Genomic DNA, 22,124 nt, shown 5'->3' on the forward strand with positions numbered 1-22,124 from the left:
GAACCACTGCTATAACTGAATAACGAATAGTACCGTTGGTGGTAAGAAGTTAAACTTCGCATGTTCTTTTTAGGGTTAAACCTCTTCAAGTGACCTTACGTTACCTTACTTTGTTGGAGGGCTAGAGGCTACCGGACCAGCAGCCTGAGTCATGTTCCTCTGTAAATGCAGCTCCCACACCTCTTAAACAGCAGCTCAGCGCTGAATCTGTAGGGAGGCCGTCAGCTGCTCCATCTATTTTGAGGTTAAACCACTTATCCGTCCATATGGGACAGAACACGGGCATCTAACCTCAGCTGGCACACTGGTATGAAACAGCACATGACTTTACCAGGCCTAAATCAACAACGGCTAAACAAAATCTGGTGTTTACTGCATGGGGAGATCAACAGCAGATACAAGGAATTAATTGTATTCACTTGTAACGAGGAAAGAGCTGCTGAAAACAGCCACTGTAAAAGTAGTTTTGGTTAGATGACAATGTAAATATGAGTCAACAAAATAAACTGTTATTAAATATACCTGGCTATAATAGTTTTTCAAAAGATAAAACAGTGCATTAAAAACTCGCTTTCTCATTCTGTTGGCGATAAATCACTTGTAACCTATGCTTGTAATACAGGCCTGAGTTATCCAATAAAGATGTACTGCTCTCCACAGGCCAGAGAATATCATTGCACCCAATTACAAAACGTGACTCAACATTTTTTTTTAGACCATCATCGAGCCATCGAGGCATCCATCACAGCTCAAGTCGCACAGCGCGCTCTGCACACCCGGCTACAGCCCCTAATGTTTTATAAATAGCCCTAGATCTCTCGCCCTCTCTTTATTTTTTTTTTTTTTTTTTACAAAAATAAAGTATAATAGAATAAAAAAAATCCCCAGAATGGCAAATGCAAATAAAGGAAACAAGTATTTTTACAAGGCACTCGCAGTTCTTACATTTTTGTTGTAGAACTCATGGTAGAACTGTAACGTTTTATTCCAGTTTATTTTTCCGAAGCGATTAAAACCGGCAGCTACGTGCAGGGCCTGACCAGCATCACGTATTTGTTGCCATCACCTTGCAACCGTCTCTAAGTGAGGAGAGTTGTGAAAGGTGAAATGTTCTCAGTATATCAGTATAATACATTGATGAAATTAACACAAAGTTTAGGAGTGCAATACTAATGATTTAAAGCATTAGTTGAACGCAACACAGAATGCCTAAGAGCCTTACTGCAAACTATTCCATTATGTTTTTATTTTTTAATTGTCCCCTATGTTTCTGTTTACATGAAGATATTTCCAGCATAAATTGATTCAGAAAAAGGTAGAAATAAGTCCCATAAAAATTCACCTGAATGCAGGAAATTAAGTGTTTAACACTAAAAAAAATTCTGGGGGAGGACCCCCAGACCCCACATATCATAAGTAGCCACACAGATCTTGAAACAATACCTTGCCAGGCCAGTTATGATTAGGCCAAATGTTGGTGCCATCTAACCAATTGTAACATCTTCAAACTGGCCAGCTAAAACTAACATACACCAGCTATTAACAAGCCAATTGCTGTTTTGCATTGCATTAAGTTTATTTAAATGGGTCTGGGCTAAGACCTGAACCTCCTCAAGTCCTAGAAACGGTCCTGCTGCACACACTGACAAAACATTTATTTTATTTTTTAATATAAGAGATACACAACATCTTATTTACAATAATTCCATCATTACCACAGATATGTGAATTTTAATGACAATATTTAGTAGTGACAATTTAGTTAAGACGTGTTTTTTTCAGCCGGGAGTTGTCTGCTGAGGCTTTGCGCTTACGTGACGGAGTGCCTGGAGCTTCTTCAGAGGAAGCTTCAGTCAGGTAGTACAGCTCGATAGGCGGGATTGGTTCCTGGAGGACAGAAAGAAAACAATATTAACATTTAATCTACTGAGTCTTACCTACTACTAATAAAATGATCTTACTTCTTGCAAGATAATGTCAGTTAAAAACCCTGAGACATGTTAAATGGTCTATAAATTGAGATTGTGTCATTCCGACTCTTCCAGATGCGGAAAAAGCTTGTCGGTGCGTTTGTCTCCTCCAGGCTGGACTACTGCAACGCGCTCTTTGTCGGGATCTCTGTCAAAAGCCTCCAGAAGCTGCAGTACACTCAGAACAGCGCTGCTAGGATCCTAATGAGGGTGCGCAAACATCACCACCATCCTCAAATCACTCCACTGGCTTCCGGTCTCACTCAGGATTGAGTACAAGGTTTCCCTTCTCACCCACCAGTGCAGCCATGGTGACACCCCCCTGTAGCTCAAGGAACTCCTCGCGCCACAAACCTCCGCACGTCCCCTCTGTTCTGGTTCAGCATACCTTTTGAAACCCCCCAGGACCATGCTCCGTACTATGGACGATCGGGCTTTTTGCTCAGCTGCTCTCAGTCTGTGGAATGTTCTCCCTGACCACCTGAGGACACCAGACTGTGGATGCTTTTAAACGCGGCCTTAAGACCCACCTTTTTAGCAGAGCTCTTGGCTCATTGTTAACCCCTTTCCTAGTCCTATTGTTTCATTTTCTTTGAATTTTTTTCTTCCCCGCACTTCTCCGTATTTAATATGTAGCACTTTGAGATTTGTTTAAATATAAAGTGCATTACAAATAAAATGTATTATTGCATTTATTATTATTCTGTTGGCATATTTTTAACTACTTTACAATTGTCAGAATATATGAATAAAGCATTTGTTGGGGTTCATTTTTTTTTAAAGATTATTATTTTGGGCATTTTAGGCCTTTAATTGACAGGACAGCTGAAGACATGAAAGGGGAGAGAGAGGGGGGGGAATGACATGCAGCAAAGGGCTGCAGGTCGGAGTCGAACCCAGGCCCGCTGCGTCGAGGAGTAAACCTCTATATATGGGCGCCCGCTCTACCAACTGAGCTATCCGGGCACCCAGGAGGTTTATTTTTAACAAAGCGAATACCCTGCTTCACTTTCAGCATGCAAGTATGGTTGAACTAAAGCAACAAGGAAAGATTTCCATTATTCATGATAATATGAAGCCAAGTCAGTGATAGTCCATATCAAAAGCTCCACTAACCTGCATGAGGTAGTCTGCGATGTACTCTGGCTTCAAGCATGTGACTCCGAGGGAGGTAGCCTCCGACACATTGACCTTGAAGTCTCCAGGCTTCAGCCGAACAAAGTCTGCAAACAGGTGAGTGGTCTCCTTGTACAAGGACGGGGAGGGACTTGGCAGGACCTGGAGGGAGGAGGGGGGGGTTTCATCGGTAAGGTCATAGACTGTATATAGAATGGACCAATAGATCCCATTGCTCTGGACGGAGACCAGTGAAGGATATTAGAAGCACTTTTCCGGTGAGCGCTGAGCGTTACTGCACAGCCTCCAACTGAGAGAGACGACATAAATGTGACGTGAGCAACCTGTCTGAAAGTTGTAAGTCTTCTGGTAGCTGTGCCAAGAGAAATCTCAATCATTCCGAATATTGTAGAGACGGAGAGCGTAGGTATATGTAAGGAGATAACATGGACACAGGCTAATTATTACTAACTAAAATGCTAGTTAACATTAGTAATTAAACTTAAACTTATAGTACATCCTGTACTATATGGTAATTTCTCTACTATGCGACAGTAAGTCCTGTGGTTATGACACAATCGTTAGCCTATTTTTACAAAAACGCCTGCTATGGAGCCATAACGTGAGATACAAGGTAATGGAGCCTTTTATACATTGTCGTGTTTCTTTAGAAATAAACAATGGACAAATAGAGTCTTTAAACGCTTGAGATATAAAGTTATTCGCTGTCAAAGTGACGTCAAAATGAATGGCAGTCAATGGAATGCTAACGGGGGGTGAGTGCTTGTTAGCATCAAAATGGCGCCATAGGAGGTACGCGTTGTGAGGAGAAGCTTACCCCCTTGGGTAAGGTAGGGAAAATATAGCTTCCCTACCTTGTTGTGATATGTCATGACATCATTGTCATGTGTTCCAGTATCTAATTTATTAATTTGACCCAAAAGAAAACCCTGCCTTTTTGCTTAGCTCCTGTTTCATTTCTTTTGTTAGCACTTTGCTATTGCGTGATTGCATGATTTTCGCTCTATGTTCAAAACTGGGAATTCGCACAGTTAATACTAGTTGTTTCAGGGTTTCCCACAGTGTTTTTTATAGCGAATCGGTGTCACCTTGTCTGAAACAAAAACCAGCAAATGGCATATTTAATGATTATGACAGTTGTGTAGGAGTCATCTCCTAACTAAACTGATCCCAAAACCCTTCCCTGGGGGAAACCCTATGAGCACAAAAGAGACATTCTGCAGATAGAGATATAGAGAGAGAGAGAGAGAGAGAGAGAGAGAGAGAGAAAGAAAGAAAGAAAGAAAGAAAGAAAGAAAGAAGAAAGAAAGAAAGAAAGAAAGAAAGAGAGAGAGAGAGAGAGAAAGAAAGAAAGAAAGAAGAGAGAAGAAAGAAAGAAAGAAAGAAAGAGAGAGATAGAGATAGAGAGAGAGCGCGAGGGAGAGCGAGAGAGAGAGAGAGAGATTCTCTACAGGGCTACAGTTTGAACTGGTGTCTAAAAAAATCTCTCTTTGATAAACAGTTAACCGTTTGTCTGATTTGAAAAAAGCAATAGTGATCAGTAAATTTGTTTTGATTTAACACAACAAATAAACAAGCAGCAACCTTTGCGTTGCCAGACTGCAGTAACCGCCTGAAGCCTGATTCTCTGCTCTGGTCAATGTTCAGCATGACCGTCCATCCACTGAAGGCTCCCTGAAAAACAGAAAAATAATACTTAGTACACTTTAACACTCAAGGAGTAGATACTACAATACAAATGACAGTAATTAGGACTGTTCTGTTAACTGTGTGTGTATGTACCCCTTGCTCAGAGCATCCCTGCAGGGTTTTTCTCCAGCGCATGGCAGCTAACGCCAGTCTCCTCTGCTGGGAGGTGATGGAGGGCAACGCATCCAGAATGGAGCTACTGCCCCACTCATACTCATCCTCCTGGAACACACACACACAGAAATAGAAATGTAAAATATTTTACAGCATAATAACACTTGCCACTGACCATTTAGTGATAGTTACAAAGATTTTTATTTTTTTTATATTTAAGACAATGGATACTCTTTTTTAGTTGCTGCAAATTATTAGAAGGTTTTAGAAAACCAACCCTACCCCTTTGAGACCATTTCATGCTAAGTCATAAACCGGATACCAATTTCAAAATAAAATTACAGAAGCAAATCCGTCAAAAACAGTATTTGTGGATAAACATAGCTAATGAAAACCTAGTCTCGCTTTGCCAGACCCTCCTCCAAAGCGCGCTGAAGGAGGGTCTGGCTACTCTACATAGCATTCGAGGATGGGAGGAAAACGTCCTCTGGTTTAATGGCATTTCTTTAAACCAATCAGAATCGTCATGGGCGGTGCTAAACTCCGCACAGAGTCGCTGCAAAATAGTCGTGCGAGAGAAAACTCAGATTGGACAGATAGTCTAGCTAGCGGTCTCAATTTACCCTGCAGAGATCTGAGGAGCAGTAAACAATAGTCCTCATAAATCCACCAAATTTAAAATTCCAACAAGAAAGTGGAAGGAAACGGAAAATACATGCATCCGGCGGAATTTCCTGCAGCACCGGAGCAATCCCGGAAGTGGAACGCGAAGGATATACAGTCAGGTCCATAAATATTGGGACATCGACACAATTCTAATCTTTTTGGCTCTATACACCACCACAATGGAGTTGAAATGAAACGAACAAGATGTGCTTTAACTGCAGACTTTCAGCTTTAATTTGAGGGTATTTACATCCAAATCAGGTGGACGGTGTAGGAATTACAACAGTTTGTATATGTGCCTCACACTTTTTAAGGGACCAAAAGTAATGGGACAACTGGCTGCTCAGCTGTTCCATGGCCAGGTATGTGTTATTCCCTCATTTTCCCATTTACAAGGAGCAGATAAAAGGTCCAGAGTTCATCTCAAGTGTGCTATTTACATTTGGAATCTGTTGCTGTCAACTCTCAATATGAGATCCAAAGAGCTGTCACTATCAGTGAAGCAAGCCATCATTAGGCTGAAAAATCTAAACAAACCCATCAGAGAGATAGCAAAAACATTAGGTGTGGCCAAATCAACTGTTTGGAACATTCTTAAAAAGAAAGAACGCACCGGTGAGCTCAGCAACACCAAAAGACCCGGAAGACCACGGAAAACAACTGTGGTGGATGACCGAAGAATACTTTCCCTGGTGAAGAAAAACACCCTTCACAACAGTTGGCCAGATCAAGAACACTCTCCAGGAGGTAGGTGTATGTGTGTCAAAGTCAACAATCAAGAGAAGACTTCACCAGAGTGAATACAGAGGGTTCACTACAAGATGTAAACCATTGGTGAGCCTCAAAAACAGGAAGGCCAGATTAGAGTTTGCCAAACAACATCTAAAAAAGCCTTCACATTTCTGGAACAACATCCTATGGACAGATGAGACAAAGATCAACTTGTACCAGAGTGATGGGAAGAGAAGAGTATGGAGAAGGAAAGGAACTGCTCATGATCCAAAGCATACCACCTCATCAGTGAAGTATGGTGGTGGTAGTGTCATGGCGTGGGCATGTATGGCTGCCAATGGAACTGGTTCTCTTGTATTTATTGATGATGTGACTGCTGACAAAAGCAGCAGGATGAATTCTGAAGTGTTTCGGGCAATATTATCTGCTCATATTCAGCCAAATGCTTCAGAACTCATTGGACGGCGCTCACAGTGCAGATGGACAATGACCCGAAGCATACTGCGAAAGCAACCAAAGAGTTTTTTTAAGGGAAAGAAGTGGAATGTTATGCAATGGCCAAGTCAATCACCTGACCTGAATCCGATTGAGCATGCATTTCACTTGCTGAAGACAAAACTGAAGGGAAAAATGCCCCAAGAACAAGCAGGAACTGAAGACAGTTGCAGTAGAGGCCTGGAAGAGCATCACCAGGGATGAAACCCAGCGTCTGGTGATGTCTATGCGTTCCAGACTTCAGGCTGTAATTGAATGCAAAGGATTTGCAACCAAGTATTAAAAAGTGAAAGTTTGATTTATGATTGTTAATCTGTCCCATTACTTTTGGTCCCTTAAAAAGTGGGAGGCACATATACAAACTGTTGTAATTCCTACACCGTTCACCTGATTTGGATGTAAATACCCTCAAATTAAAGCTGAAAGTCTGCAGTTAAAGCACATCTTGTTCGTTTCATTTCAACTCCATTGTGGTGGTGTATAGATCCAAAAAGATTAGAATTGTGTCGATGTCCCAATATTTATGGACCTGACTGTAGACTAATGAAAACCTTAGTGGTCTGTAGAAGGGACAATAGGACATTAACTGACATGCTACACATTAAACCAACCATAACAATACTGTATTTGCAGGGTAAATAAACCCACTGTGAGTGATTATAGCTGTCTGCTGGAGGCACTAAAGCAGAGATCTTTAGATCCTGACCTGGATGAAGCGACCCACAGAGCGGCAGGCCTCCAGATAAGAGCGGTGCAGGATCCATTTGCCCGCTGCCATTGCTGCCAGGTACTTCTCGTTGCGCAGAGGAGTCCCTACGATGATGTGCGAGCAGCTGGGGTCAAAAGACTGCCTGTCCAGGACTACACCGCCTACAATACCAAACAGAAGTAGACAGAAAAGAAAGAAAGAACTATACATAAGATATTTTGTACCTAATCTGGAGTTATAGTTACAGACCTGGTAATCAAAGATTGAAGAGCGTTATATAAATGTATGAACAGCTGTATGTCACAGTGCCCTTAAGCAAGACACTGAACTGCTGACTCATTAAGAGCTGCAGTTAGTGAAACATATGATGTTCACCTTTAGATGCAAAGTTTAACAGAAAGGATTTAATCTCATAGAGTGTTTTATGCAATCAATTGGTCCCTTTATTCTTAATGTTTCTCTTTGTAAATGCTGCATCTTGGTTGAATATACTGTACAAGCTTGAATAATGGTTCAAGTTACGATCTGCAGTGGTTCATTTGAAAATACTGAGCTCACAACAGGAAACATCTGCAGGAAGAACTATTCCCAGACCCTGGAGGCAGATCCTCCTTTTTAGTCATTAGGGATTAGCTCCTCTGACTTTAGGCCTGCAATGTTTTGCATTTCTTTTTTACTGCAGCATGATGAACACTTTTAGAGCCCTAATTAGGTGGGGGACTCACCAAGCTCCTCTATTAGGTGACTGTAATCAATGCGTTCCTGAGGGCTGAGGGAGGACAGCTGAAATCTGGGTGGCTGCTTTTCATCCTCACGCTCCTCCTGAGAGAAAGAAAGAACCTTTTAGCTAGTTTGAAAGAGACGGTATTGTGTGTGTGTGTGTGTGTGTGTGTGTATGTTACAGTTTCTATTAAGGCGTCAGTTCTTGTTTTTCATGTAAATATGAATCTTCACCTGTGGCTCCGGTACTACTGGGGGGTTGGCAATAGGGAAGGCGATGCTGGGGGCGTTAGGAGTGAGGATGTCATTTCCTCGCTCCTCTGTTGGAGCCGTTGTGACCCTCTGGCCCATGTGCTGGTCGATGACGTCACAAGCAGCTGTGAGAGGATGAAGTGATAACTCTCTTAAGATGCAGGTCAATAAACAAATCCATCTTAAGTAACAATACTAACTTGAGACGTCTCTATAGGATTGGGTTGCACTAGCTATTTGTAAATCAATCACTAAGTGTATGTGTAATGTCCGTGTATGTTTGTCTTAGTAGAGACTTGACCTACTTAAGTAATTTGCTAGAAAACATTAACAGCGTGTCCAATCAAAAGCAATCAAGTATGTGAACAAGTCACTGTAGCATCACAAGGATCCTTTGTTAGGTATGAAAAGTGTAGGTATGACTTTGTTTTATTTACATATATGAATACATGGAGAACCTTACAGACATGATTTGGTCATTTAATCTTTACATTATTGGCGGAATGTTTTGCAATTTGAAGTATTATTTTTGTGCTGTAATATTAAATCTTCCCTTTAGATCACCATTAAACAGCATTTTGATGTCACGTTAACATTATTGCGTGTTTTACTCTTCGATCTAAAACGGGTCATCTGTTAGCAAGCATTACATAACAAGCAAGATAACAATTACACCTGGTAGATAGTACTGTAGGTGTACTTTTTTAGTAACAACTAATCTCCATGTAATCACTAGTTTATGTCGTTTGACCTTTTCATTTACTGATGTGTACATCTCCAGTTAAGTTATAACTAGGCTAAGTCTTACCCATCTCCACCAGCTCAGAGTCCGTCATGGACTGACAGCCGTTTTCTGCAGTGGGAGGAGGTGGAGGTGCGACGGGCTCAGAGTGTTGTGAGGGACTACCAGGCCATTGTAAATTATCAGCCAGCTTGGCCCTCTCCTCCCTGGCTGTAGGGTCATCCCAAACTATCTGTTCACTCTGAGATGGCTCTGTGTTTATGTCCATAGCTGCTTCTCTGGTAACCCTGAAATCAGGACAGAATTAGGTGAATTTATTTGGATAAGGAAGTGCGTGAACCCCACAAAATACTATTTTTGGTTCCCAGTAGCTACTATAGCAGGACTGAATCATCTGCTTTATCACACTAGAATGAACTTGCCTATTTCATTTAAAATACATAAAATTCAGACACTTTTATAGCACAACAGTCCTAGAAATGTTGCCAATTTGCTTTGAGACATTTTAAATTAACGATTGTTATAGTTTGAACATAAACTATCTTCTCACTACATGGCTTCCTTACCTCAGCGCTTCCAGAGTACGTCTGCTCCCGCAGCGTCCCAACCGACTCCCATCAGGTGTGTGGGGGCCCGAGTCGGCCCCTCCTGATCCCATCCTGATAAGTCTGACTGAGGTACGCCTCCCTGTCGTCAGCTTGGTGGCTGACATGATCTCCTGGAGCTGTCTTTGCAGGTTCTCTCTCATTTCTAGAGTCTCTGAAATATCTGGACACAAGAGATAATCAACAACACGAGTACAACTTTTGGTTCCATCAAGAATGTGTAGAAACTTTGGGGAAATAAATGAAAGTTGGAAAAAGACACCCACCAGTTCTATCTGTAGTTTCATTCATCTCTTCTTGATCTACGCTTCCATCGCTTACACGACGCGATGTGGCTTCTTCCGTGGCAATGTGATCACACTAAGGGACAGATTGAACAGATAATTAAACCGACAGAAAGACAATTACATGAGACACCGCTGCATTAATGAGGTACCTCTTTATCAGATTATTACTAACAACATCAAATATTGATTGGTGTCTCACTCATCGAGTCTTGAACCCACCTTGTCGTCCTTTGCCCCAGAGATGTCTTTGAGTTGGGTTCGTATAAAAGGAGGAGACCTCTGAGAGCTGTTGGGCACCTGGCTGAGGTTTAGGCTCATCTTGGGGTTGTAGGTGAAAGGATACAGAGACTCTGGGACATGCCTCTGCTCCTCAGCACACTGCCAAAGACAACACGGCACATATCCATAAACAGACGTTTATTAGAGCTGCCACAAGAACAAACTGAATGAAATGATGATGAGGGGGAAACATAGCTGAAACTCCCATCTGTCTGCAACATTTGCATATCAAAGCTGTTTTTGATTAAATATTCTGGTTTTGTTGATGGGGATGATAATTATTCCCCCCAGGTGAAATGTGCTAAGTGAATACTGAATGGTACATTTAAATCATGTGTATCTTAATATCACTTCATGTCTTTAAGACATTTTCTTTACAAGTTTGTATAAATAATGTAAATTTTTACAGAGAATGCATGAATATATTTCTTCTTGATAAAAACTGAAACAAGTTGCGTCTTGTAGTTGCTCTCCTAATCTCGATCAGCACAGGACTAATTGTGTTTTTTAGCACTGATAACTAGCTGCTCACTTACTCATTCATTTTAGAGTTGAAACACTTAATTGATGAATCGATGAACATGAAATTAATTTGTAACTATTTGTTAACTGACTAATTTCTTTTTAATTAAAATTGCCAAATGTTTTGGTTCCAGTTTCTCGAATGCTTTTCTGTTTTATATCATTATAAACTGAATATTTTGGCAAATAAAACTGTTGGTTTGACAATACAAACATTTTTAAAAACGTCACCTTGGGCTCTGGAAAACTGTGATGGGCATTTTTCACCATCTTCTACGCTAAATGATCAATCAATTATTCACAAAATAACCGACTGATTAAACAATACTGAAAACAATAAGTTCCAGGCTCAATTCATTTAAAAGTCCCAATTTATAAACTGCTCTACAAAGACTTGTAATGACTTCCTGTGCAGTGCACTTAAGAGTAAAACACAAGTTGAGTAGTAAAGAAGAGCACAGGTTATATTTATATTTGCAACTGGGAAACGTACAGCCTGCAGCCAGTACTGGGAGACCACATGCAGTCCTCTCTCCTTCACTCCTCTGTATTCCCGGGTGTTGTCCCCCACACGGCCCTGGTAGATGTAGTGTGTCACTGTATCGTCACAAGCCCACCTAAAATCAAGTTGATAAAAAGATGTTTTTACTATTTGCACCCATATTTACTAAAATAAAAATTAAAACAATCCCGACGTGCCAAGGGAAGAACATTAAAAGGCTTACTGGTTGCTGAAGCTTTATACAGAGTACATATGTACATATGGCTTGAGAAATGTTAACCAATCCTTTAATTCAAGTTTGTAAAAATGTGTTGAATACCTGAAGTCTGCTCCAAGCGAGGCAGCAATGGCGTTGAGTTCACCCTGCATTTTGCTCAGCTTCTTTCCCACACAGATCACAACACCAGTCAGAGGGCCAGCTTCTTTTTCCGCGACCTTACAAACATATTTTATAATACATTTGTTTATATGTCAAGCTAGACAGTATATTGGCTACTCTATCATATTGTCCCTTTCACTATAAACAAAGTGTTCCAGTATTAAGTGACAGTAAAGGCTTTTGGAATTATAAGAGATCCTCCATCAGTGTCACTAGTATTGGCTCATGTACATTTTATCTTAAAGGTCCCATGGCATGAAAATGTCACTTTATGAGGTTTTTTTTAACATTAATATGAGTTCCCCCAGCCTGCCTATGGTCCCCCAGTGGCTAGAAATGGTGATAGGTGTAAACCAAGCCCTGGGTATCCTGCTCTGCCTTTGAGAAAATGAAAGCTCAGATGGGCTGATCTGGAATCTTGCTCCTTATGAGCTCATAAGGAGGAAGGTTACCTCCCCTTTCTCTGCTTTGCCCGCCCAGAGAATTTGGCCCGCCCATGAGAAAGAGAGACACATCATGGCTTGCAAACAGGCAAAGTGGCAGTTGGTCAAGGCCGCCACCCCCCCCCCCCCCCCCTCTCCTCCTCAATAGCATTTAAAGCTACAGACACAGAAATGGCGCATACTAAGGAAAGCTCATTGTGGGACTGGCTCTAGTGGCTGTAATTCTGCACCAAGGCTGAATTTCGGGAAAGAGACTTCAGATACAGTATTAGGGGACCACTAAGGTCTATATAAAAGATACTCCAGATACAGTATTAGGGGACCACTAAGGTCTATATAAAAGAGACTTCAGATACAGTATTAGGGGACCACTGAGGCCTATATAAAAGATACTTCAGATACAGTATTAGGGGACCACTGAGGCCTATATAAAAGAGACTTCAGATACAGTATTAGGGGACCACTGAGGCCTATATAAAAGAGACTTCAGATACAGTATTAGGGGACCACTGAGGCCTATATAAAAGATACTTCAGATACAGTATTAGGGGACCACTGAGGCCTATATAAAAGAGACTTCAGATACAGTATTAGGGGACCACTGAGGCCTATATAAAAGCATCCAAAAAGCTGCATGTCATAGGACCTTTAACATATTAAATTAGATTAAACCACCAAAGTCAAGTATATACAAAAAGGTATATTGTATTTTAGTATTTTTTAGTTTACCTCCTTCTCAGTCGTCTTGGTAAATTGGGGGCTAGCAGAGATGGCTTGCATATCTGAGGCGGTACTTCGGGAGCTGTTGGCGAGAGCCACCTGCAGAGTCCTGCTGACGACATCAGTCAGTGGAGTCTCCACTCTCTCCCCTGGTTTGGTTCTTCCCCCTGGGGTCTCCAAATCTCCTAGTATATCCTTAACAAAAGGAAAAGTCCATGTATTCACAGGATTATCTATCAAATATCAGTGCACAATTAATTGAATTGAAGCCTATTACATAAAGCAAAAATTGTAATTGTGTGGTCCCAACCTTGACATTGAAGGAGGGCCTGAACAGCTGGTCTCTGCTGAGGAAACGAGAGGGAGTGTCCAGCTGCAGGGAGGCTTCCTTCTGAAGGGGGTTCCTTCTGCTGCCCACCTGGTTTTGTTTGGGGGTGCTGATGTCCTCTTTGGGTTTCATTTCGTCCAACACGGAGTGGAACACTTTGCTCTGGAAGCGACCCAAATCCAGCGGGGTAACGGCCTTACCGCTCTGGAGACCCAGCAAAGGGATCTCTGGAGACAAACATGCTGGTGGAGGCATGGCAGGCTTCTGGGAACCACCGACAAAACTCTCATCATCCCTCTCTGTAAAATAAAAAATAAAATCATTGTGATAGCCCAGGAAACAAATTAAAACTAGGCCTAAAATCAGACACAAACTAAAATGCACTGCAGAAGCACCACCAACAACGTAAATGGCCAAAAAAATAAATAAAATTCAGTCAAAAATGCCTCGCCAATTTCTTTGAAAATCAATTATATTTTCCTTTTCAAATAATCTCTCAAACAAACCGATTACACTTACACTCATTGGTAATTTACTATAATTATTGTCCATCATGTTCTGCACCCAGCCAATGGAAATAAAACATTCATTTATTCATATACATAAAAGCTTTAATAAAGACACTTTTCTAACCTGGGGAGGGTGGCAGTTCAACTAGAAAACGTCCCTCCTCTGCCCTCTGGCCGGTCCGAGCAGACTCTAGTATCCAGCGCATGGTGACGGCTGGAAACCCCCATTTCTTTGCTGCCTGGTATTTTGTGCCTTCAGGGCTGTGCAGCACCAGATGAGTGCTGGCCAGCATCCCTTTCTTCTGATTGGCCAGGCGCACAAAGTAATCCTGGACACTGCAGAAGGAATACAAAAAAAAAGATTTAAGTAAGGCAGGAAGTACAGCCCGTTCCGGTAGGGGAGAGTTCAAGCCCGATCCGGCACCTCTCTTTAGCCTGCCTCTCTTAGTTATGCTATTATAATTCTAGATTGCTGGGGAATGTCCTTCCTCCCTATGACACAATGAGCTGCTCTTTCATCTCTCTTTTCATTTGTTCCTTTTATGGGCATCCTTCTCCCAGAAATGCTTGTTACTAACCTAGCTCTGGGGAGTTTACTCCCCGGAGTCCTTATGTTTCTTCTTCACCCAGAATATCGCCTTGGATTAGGGTGGCACCAAGACCTGGGTTTTGGGTGCAGCTGTCGCTGTGGACCTACTACACCCTGCTATGCTCTGCGATTCCCTGCAGTGTCCGGCTGCGTCCTTGCGTCCTACCGCGTCCACCCATGCTGTGCTGTCCCACATTACACCCCGTAATGCCCTGCTGTGCCCTACTATGACATGAACTACTACGACTACCATTGTAGTCATTGTTCCATTATCTTTATTGTGACTATTTCTGCCACTGTTCATCACACCCCCAACCGGCATCGTCAGACACCGCCTACCAAGAGTCTGGGTCTGTCCGAGGTTTCTTCCCGAAAGGGAGTTTTTCCTCGCCACTGTCGCAATAGCTACTGCTAAATGCTTGCTCTTGAGGGAATTATTGTAATTGTTGGGGCTTTGTCTTACTCTGTCTGTAAAGTGTCTCGAGATAACTCTTGTTATGATTTGATACTATAAATAAAACTGAATTGAATTAAGGTAGTTCACAATGGGCCATCTGGATACATGACAGTAAAAATTTGTCGGAGAGAGAGAACACAAATGAATGTGTTAAAACAATATGCACAGCCCAGGATCTCTAACATATATTTAGCTGTGGTTTAACCCCACAGCCCAGGAGATCATAACCTTGAAAAATGTACAATGGAAATTCTTCTTTTGACCTGAACACAAACAACTGCTAATACAGTACAATATACCTAAAAGTACAAAACAGTGTTACTATTTTATTGGTATAGCGAACGATACACCTTATAATTTGTTTTATTATGGAGTACATAACAAAACAATACAACTGTAAAAAAAAAAAAAAAAAACTATGAAAGCAAACATTTAAGTACCTAAATAAAATCTATCCTTAAACTGCAGCAGTTTAATAAAACTTTCTAGTAGTAAATAAGAAAGACTTAAATAGTTTTAAGTCTATGAATTGTCCTACTGTATATAAATAAATTTGCCTTTTGCATTAGACTCTTTGACTAAATCAATTTGGAAAAAGGTAAACACCAAACAATCCTACAGCTCTTAATGTTTATACCGTGTAACCTAAAAGCAAAACAGCATGTGTGGTAGGACTGCAATGTAACCATACTTGGCTCCAAGGTGCTTGGCCAGCTCCACCAAAGACTCCCTCTCTGCTCCGGTGAACTGGCTGACAGAGAGAACGCAATCTTTGAGAGGAAAACGCCCGTCCATCACAGGAACAGGTGTGAACAAAGGGTTGGAGGACAGCTGCAGAACAGACTCCTTTTCCACACACATGGCCTGAAAATTAACAAGTACAAAGCCTAGCTGTCAGGTATCAAACTTACATAGCATTGTCATAGTACATAAAACGGATAGAGAACAAAAGTGTATTTCAAATCAATTAAATGCAATTGTGTAGGACTGCAACTGACAATTACTTTCAAACGTTAAAGAAAAATGTGAAAAATGGCGATCAAGTTCCCAGAGCCCAAGGTGACGTCTTTAAAAAAGCCTTGTTTTGTGCAAATGCTAGTCTGAAACCCTATTAAACTGAATATATTCAATGTAACAGGATATGAAAAAGAGGAAAGCAGCAAATCCTCACGTCTGAGAAGCTGGAACCAGAGAATGTTTAGCATTTTTGCCTGATAATTGACCTAAACAATTAATGGATTATCAAAATTGCTTTTAACTCAAGAATTTAGGGGGTGTTGCCTCAAAAATGACACACCCAAAGACCCTTTATCAAAAGACGATTAACAAAACATAAATACAGTATTTGCCCCTTTGTTCGATCAGTTGACAAATCAACAGATAGCACTAAAATCACCAAGAATGCCACACCCTCCTCCCTACACAGATACAATTAAAACAGTATGACTGTGATCTTACCAGCCAGGTATCAGTGACCACCTCGTCGACTGTGGCCTCCACTGAACAGCCCAACAGTGGGACCACTGCATAGTCTGCCACAACACGTGTACGGCCCATCAGCACCCTGCCTCCATTTTCTGTCACCAGCAGAGAGAGCTGGGCTTCTGCCTCAGTGCCAAAGCCCACAAGAAGGAAACATTTCCCAAAAAATAGGCCTGCCTCGCTGGCTTCCTGCAGGGTTGAGTCTGGCTCTTGTCCTCTGGAGTGGTTTGGTGCCCAAGGCTCAGCAGATGTACTGATGGACTTCCTGCTGTTGCCCTCTGCTGGTTGGGCCATGTCCACTGGGGGAAAAAAGGAAAATGAGATTAGCTGCAATATATGAACCTATATCTTGTAAAATCTTTTAACAGGGTCAAATTAAACTATAAGCAAATTCTTCAACAACAGATTCTTACCTACTGTAGGGTCATCATCCATGTACTGAGAGAGCAGATCTTCCTCGGCTCTTGTTTGCCTAGGAGTGCTAGGACTGGCTGCGGGGGGACCATCTGAATGCCGAGAAGCGGGAGTGTGACGGGCAGGCACAAATACAGCTGACGGAGTCGGGGGCAGACAGTCGGGGTGGAGGTAACCTGCTTCTGGGAGTTGACTGCCTTTGCTGAAACTGTCCAGCAGCCACTGCACTGTTACTACATGGGGTCTGGAAAGTAACAGACATACATCAAATCAGCTCAATGATTTATCATACTGTAAACTTGCTAAATTACAACAGTACTCCTTAAGCAGGGTTCTGTATATTATACTTTGTAATTACATATGATGTTGTAAAACAAATTTAAGATAAGGTAAGGATATGTCCTGGACTTAGATTTAGACAGGAAACACAGTAAGAGAGAGGCGTGATCCAGCCCAACTAGAACTGGTAACGCCATGCATCCAATCACCAGGACACCCCTATCCATCTGAAATCTAATGTTTCTTAAATTCCTCAAACTCTTTAGTCTTTATCTACTTGCTTCATTATTTTTCATTACATTGGGTAAACTGGCAAATACAAGCTGGCTTTTTAATGGCAGCATTATTTCAAATGGGAAATTCTAGCTGTACTATTATTCATTCATACAATTTTGGGTAAGCGTAACATATTTTATGTGTTTAGAGACCTTATGATTCAGTACTTTTTATAGTTTTATAGGTTGAAGGGTCAAAACAGATGAGATCTTAAAAATGTACTATAAGTGAGGATACAATAAATACTATGTAAAGTAATAATCTTTGCAGTTCAGACCTATGTGTTGCTTTGGACAGAAAACTCTTGAGGTCCTGGTCCAGCTCTCCCATGACCACATGTGTGAGTTCCTCATTGGGCTGGTTGAAGCGCAGACCTCCTGCAGAGTTCACAAGACGCCGCAGCTTCTCCAGTTTCTTCCCTGGCAGGCCACACAGATACAGCTGCACAACATTTAACAAGTGTGAAATAAAGCCTCAACATTGTCTTTCACATTATGACGAAATGAAAACAATTGTGGAAAAGGAAATCGCCACTCTACATGAAAAGGAATATTCTTTTGTTTACCTTACAGCCATCCAGTATATCATCAGCTGGGCAGACGGTGAGATCCAGAGTATCTATGGGGTCTGGAGCTTCCAGGCGGCTGACGGTGGCGTTGGTGAGGGCTGTGTCATTAACTGTCATGCTAGCATTGACAGAGATGTGGCTCAAGCCCAACAAAGATGGTCCCTCTGGAGTTAAAAAAAAAACAAACATGATTCCTCATATAATGTATTACAGACTAACACTTTGAAACACATTTAGATACTAAATGTTGTGTTTGATCCCTATCACACGATGAGGATGAAAAAGTAACATTTTTAAATACAGTCAACAACAAACAAGCGCAATTATCAGTCTGTGGCTCACCCTCCTTCCTGTTGGTGCCAGTGGGAGTGGAAGTGTGCGGTCGAGTGGTCTTTGATGCGGTATGCTCTACAGTATACCTGGTCTCGTCTTGACAAAAGCCCTTTTCTATGCTGTCAAACAGCCAGTACAGAGACACGCAATACACATTCCACTTCCTTGCACACTCGTACTTCTGACCTGCAAAAAAATGACAAGAAACAAAATGTGGTTCCACTTACTGAATCTTGTTTTTAAATTTGGAAAAAAAAATGATTTTGCTGGAATTGCCGGTGACTTACCTGTTGGCTCACTAACGATGAGGTGTGTACACTCGTTCATTTTGAGCTGACCAGTGTAGTTGGCTCCATGCTGATCACAGAGTCGCTGCACCTCTTTACGATCTGTGCTGGAGAGGCCTGTCACACAAATAGTGCAGCCACGCAGCACAGGGCACAAATAGTCCTCAATGGGTAGATCAGTATACCTGAAAAGACTGAAGGAGGCAAAGCAAGGTGTTAATTATTATCTAAAGTGCCTTGTTTTTTTGTCATAATCATTAATATTGTCATAAAAATGTCAATGTCATTTAAATAAAGTATTAATTGATTAACTAATTGTGGTAATATTAACTGATTTAAATAAAAAGTGCATAAAAGAGAAAACATCACAAGAATCTGTATCTTTTTACAGTAGATGTTGAAACAGAAATGTCACTTTTAATGAGTACATACCTGTCCTGAGATTTCTCCCAGCATGCTTTGACCCATGTGGGAAGCAGGATGGGTTTACTCAGGCTGGCAGCTACCAGGTATTTCTTGCTGCCCACCTCTCCTGCTATCAGGTGTGTGACAGATACATTTAAGTCAAGATAGACCCGTCCACCCATGAGTTGCACCAGATCCATCACCTCTGTCTGTAGAGAGACAGACATTCAGACACAAACACACTTAGGAAGACACTGTGCTGTGCTTTGCCAACTCTTAATGACCTTTGGACAACATTCATTCTGCACTACTTTACACTTTTCGTATTTATTTTGGATATGTATAATTAGGATGAGCTCCTTTCATATGAATTGGTCCTTTTCAGGCCTTCACTATTAAGAGAAAACAATTGTATGCATGCACTGAAAAGTAGCTCTATTCTGTGTTCCCTAAATGATGTAATTATATTTGTTAATACATCACCTAAAACGGGCAGCTGAGACAGACACTTAATACAGCCCCACATTTGCACCCTGCCTGAACCAGCACATTTGAAAAGGAGGTAAAGAGGAGATATCCCCTCCCTGATTTGTATCTGCATAATATCATTCTAATTTTATCTGTAACGTTTATTTTATTTAAATCTTTCCGATTATCGCTTCATGTTTTATGTCTAAGTCATAAATACTTTCACTGATGTTTTGGGCATAAACGCAGAAACAATCTGCAAAGTATCAGTCGCAGTGAACTAACCCGGGTTGCTTTATCCAGACTGGTGCAGGAAATGGTGATGTCAGCCATGGCCATGTTATAGACGGGCTTCTCTGCTTTGGGGACACAATGCTGCTGCTGCAGGCAGTACAACACCACCAGTGGACTCACCACTCGGCAGCCAAGCTATATGACAAATAACAAAGAGTGAGAAAGAGAATAATTACTCTCCATGACAGCCAGGGTTTCACCGTATTAATTCCTATGAAATTCAGGATCCAGGTTTCGATGTATCAAATATTGAGTTAGACCTTTTTGCAGTGCAGAAAGGCGGGGGTAGTGAAGCTGCTGAAGACAAACAGAGACTTGTCCTTCTGGTCCATCTGTAAAACTGCATCTTCATCGACGGTCTTCAAGTACTTGTCAGACTGCAGCTCCAAAATGGCCTGTGTAAACATGAGAAACATGATCATTCGCTGCAAACGAAGAGACAGTAGAGCAGTGGCAAAACATTTAATCGTCAATGAAATATTTTAAAATGGACTTTACCTCATAAGCCTTGACAGCATATTCTTTTTTTTGTCCTTTAGCGTTACATTCCACAAACTTCACAATGAAGCCTTCTCTGTCTCCTTTGGACATGGTCAACCTGTATCTGAATAAGGACCAGTGAAAAGACTTAACATTAGCGTTTGTTATAATGGCATTAGCTGGCCTTAGCAGTAACGTTAGCCTCGAGTCGACAACAATTAACATTCACAGAGAATATGCAATTACTTTGAAATATGAATCTGGCTATAGATTGGTACGCCATTAATATATAATATTAGCCTACTAGCTAGCTACTCACTTTAAAATCGTCCTTTACGTTAATGTTAACTAAACTGATGGCTAACCTCTTGATGGACTGTCAGAAAAACAGAGAGACAGTTCAAACAAGCATATATAACGTTAAAAACGCTTCAAAAACCATTAGTATTCATATTATCAGAAACGAACGGTTACTAGTCTCCACAGCATTGAGGGAATCAATATACATTGTGTAATAATTTACTAATAATAATAATAATAATAGCTTGCCGAAATTAAAATATCAGCTTTGTTGTTATTATTCGCGCCAACTGCGTAACTTCCGGTACTACCCGCTAATTCGACCGTGTGGAGTCGGACTCTAGTGTTGAAAAGAGCCGTAGCGACAAAATATTCAACGTCGACGATATTTAAAAAATGCTCTAGAACTAAAATAATACAACTAAACGTGTGTAAACATATAAGCACAATACTATGAGCCAAAAAATATCAAAACAATTTAGTAAAGGCCAACTGGTTTAATTCATATTTAGGGCTTTACTATTCACTAACGTTATATTGCATCAAAACCTACTATTCTGATGCCACACCACATGAACCCTAATAAAAGCCATGTCTAGACTAGTTTTTATTTTATTATTTTAAAATAACAATGCTTTTTTTCCTTCTAATCAACAGCTTTAGACTAAATGTGAAGTGAATTATCCTAGGTTCTTGAGGGAATACCAAAATCCTAATCTATATGACCTACATAATAATTACAACACTAACATTATCCTTTATTTACAAAGCCCTTTACCAAATTATTTTCACAAATGTAATGTCAATTCAATATTCAGTTGGTAGTCCATATCCATTCAGACTATTTACAAAAATTAGAAGTTTTTAATTTAATAATTTTGCTTTGATAGAATTCAGAGGATTATGTATCTATTAAATAGTTATGTATTGTCAGCCAACTTTCCCTAGCATAATATATACATAGACAGTATAACAAAATATAAGTTTTAAGAGAACATGTCATGTAGTGGATACATTTCTAAACTAAAGCAATTGTTTAACCTCCAAAAGAAAACTTGTAATACAATATATGCAAGCTCCTACATGCAACCTATACATCTAATTTCTGTTCAAGTTTATAGGTAAAATCCCTTGAAAACAAAATGCTGTCTTTAATATACTGCAATTATGAAATGTTAAATCTTTTTATGTTAAATTCTACATCACGTAGCAGGCCATAGCCAGGATAGTGAGGTCATGGGTCCATCTCTGACCAGAAACTAAGTCTCCAAAACGGTTTTAATTATTATTCATTGAGTTAACCATTCGGTTACAGTCTTAAAACTCTTTAACTTGTGGCTGGGTTGACTCAGTGGGTAGAGGAGGCACATATACTGAGAGGCTTATGCCTTGACGCAGAGGTCCAGGGTTCGAGTCTGACCTGTGAAGACTGCCTGCATGTCTTTCCCCTCTCTCACCTAGCTGTCCTATCAATTAAAGGTGGAAAAGCCCAAAAAAATAATCTTAAAAAAGCACAACTCTTTAACTTGACAATACTTTTGGGATTATTTTACTCTAAGAAAATGTGTTATTTTTCTTCTTTGGCAAAAACAAAAGACTTTAGATTCTTTCTTTTCAAACATGAGCGAACAATTAACGGCTAATTCTGTTGAAATCTGTTACTTCGACAAACAATAGTAAATACAAAAGAAG

The 22,124-nt window shown here is 40.8% G+C and overlaps 1 protein-coding gene across 1 annotated transcript; it reads right to left on the bottom strand.

Annotated features, from left to right (window-relative positions):
* Window positions 1–1,272: 1,272 nt before the first annotated feature.
* On the bottom strand, window positions 1,273–20,732 carry topbp1 (DNA topoisomerase II binding protein 1). The gene is made up of 28 exons (XM_078280726.1): window positions 20,452–20,732; window positions 20,151–20,256; window positions 19,913–20,047; window positions 19,644–19,787; window positions 18,918–19,099; window positions 18,486–18,679; window positions 18,208–18,384; window positions 17,863–18,029; window positions 17,575–17,738; window positions 16,742–16,986; window positions 16,305–16,627; window positions 15,538–15,710; window positions 13,925–14,136; window positions 13,274–13,590; window positions 12,973–13,158; window positions 11,741–11,856; window positions 11,413–11,536; window positions 10,338–10,496; window positions 10,098–10,191; window positions 9,793–9,994; window positions 9,293–9,513; window positions 8,467–8,609; window positions 8,238–8,334; window positions 7,510–7,673; window positions 4,890–5,018; window positions 4,692–4,781; window positions 3,087–3,248; window positions 1,273–1,887 (listed from the first exon to the last, which is right to left on the bottom strand). The coding sequence occupies exons 2-28, from the start codon at window positions 20,241–20,243 to the stop codon at window positions 1,759–1,761; spliced, it is 4,542 nt and encodes a 1,513-aa protein (XP_078136852.1). The 5' UTR covers window positions 20,244–20,256; window positions 20,452–20,732; the 3' UTR covers window positions 1,273–1,758.
* Between the last annotated feature and the right edge of the window lie 1,392 nt (window positions 20,733–22,124).

The sequence above is a fragment of the Sander vitreus genome, chromosome 22 (genome assembly GCF_031162955.1).
Source record: "Sander vitreus isolate 19-12246 chromosome 22, sanVit1, whole genome shotgun sequence".
NCBI lineage: Eukaryota > Metazoa > Chordata > Actinopteri > Perciformes > Percidae > Sander > Sander vitreus.

Coding starts and splice junctions, on each gene's coding strand:
- topbp1 (XM_078280726.1), bottom strand. CDS start 20,243: ATGTCCAAAGGAGACAGAGAAGGCTTCATTGTGAAGTTTGTGGAATGT. Junction 13,591..13,924: donor TGAACTGCCACCCTCCCCAG/GTTAGAAAAGTG, acceptor TTTATTTTACAG/AGAGGGATGATGAGAGTTTT. Junction 11,857..12,972: donor CCAAGACGACTGAGAAGGAG/GTAAACTAAAAA, acceptor TATGTTTGTAAG/GTCGCGGAAAAAGAAGCTGG.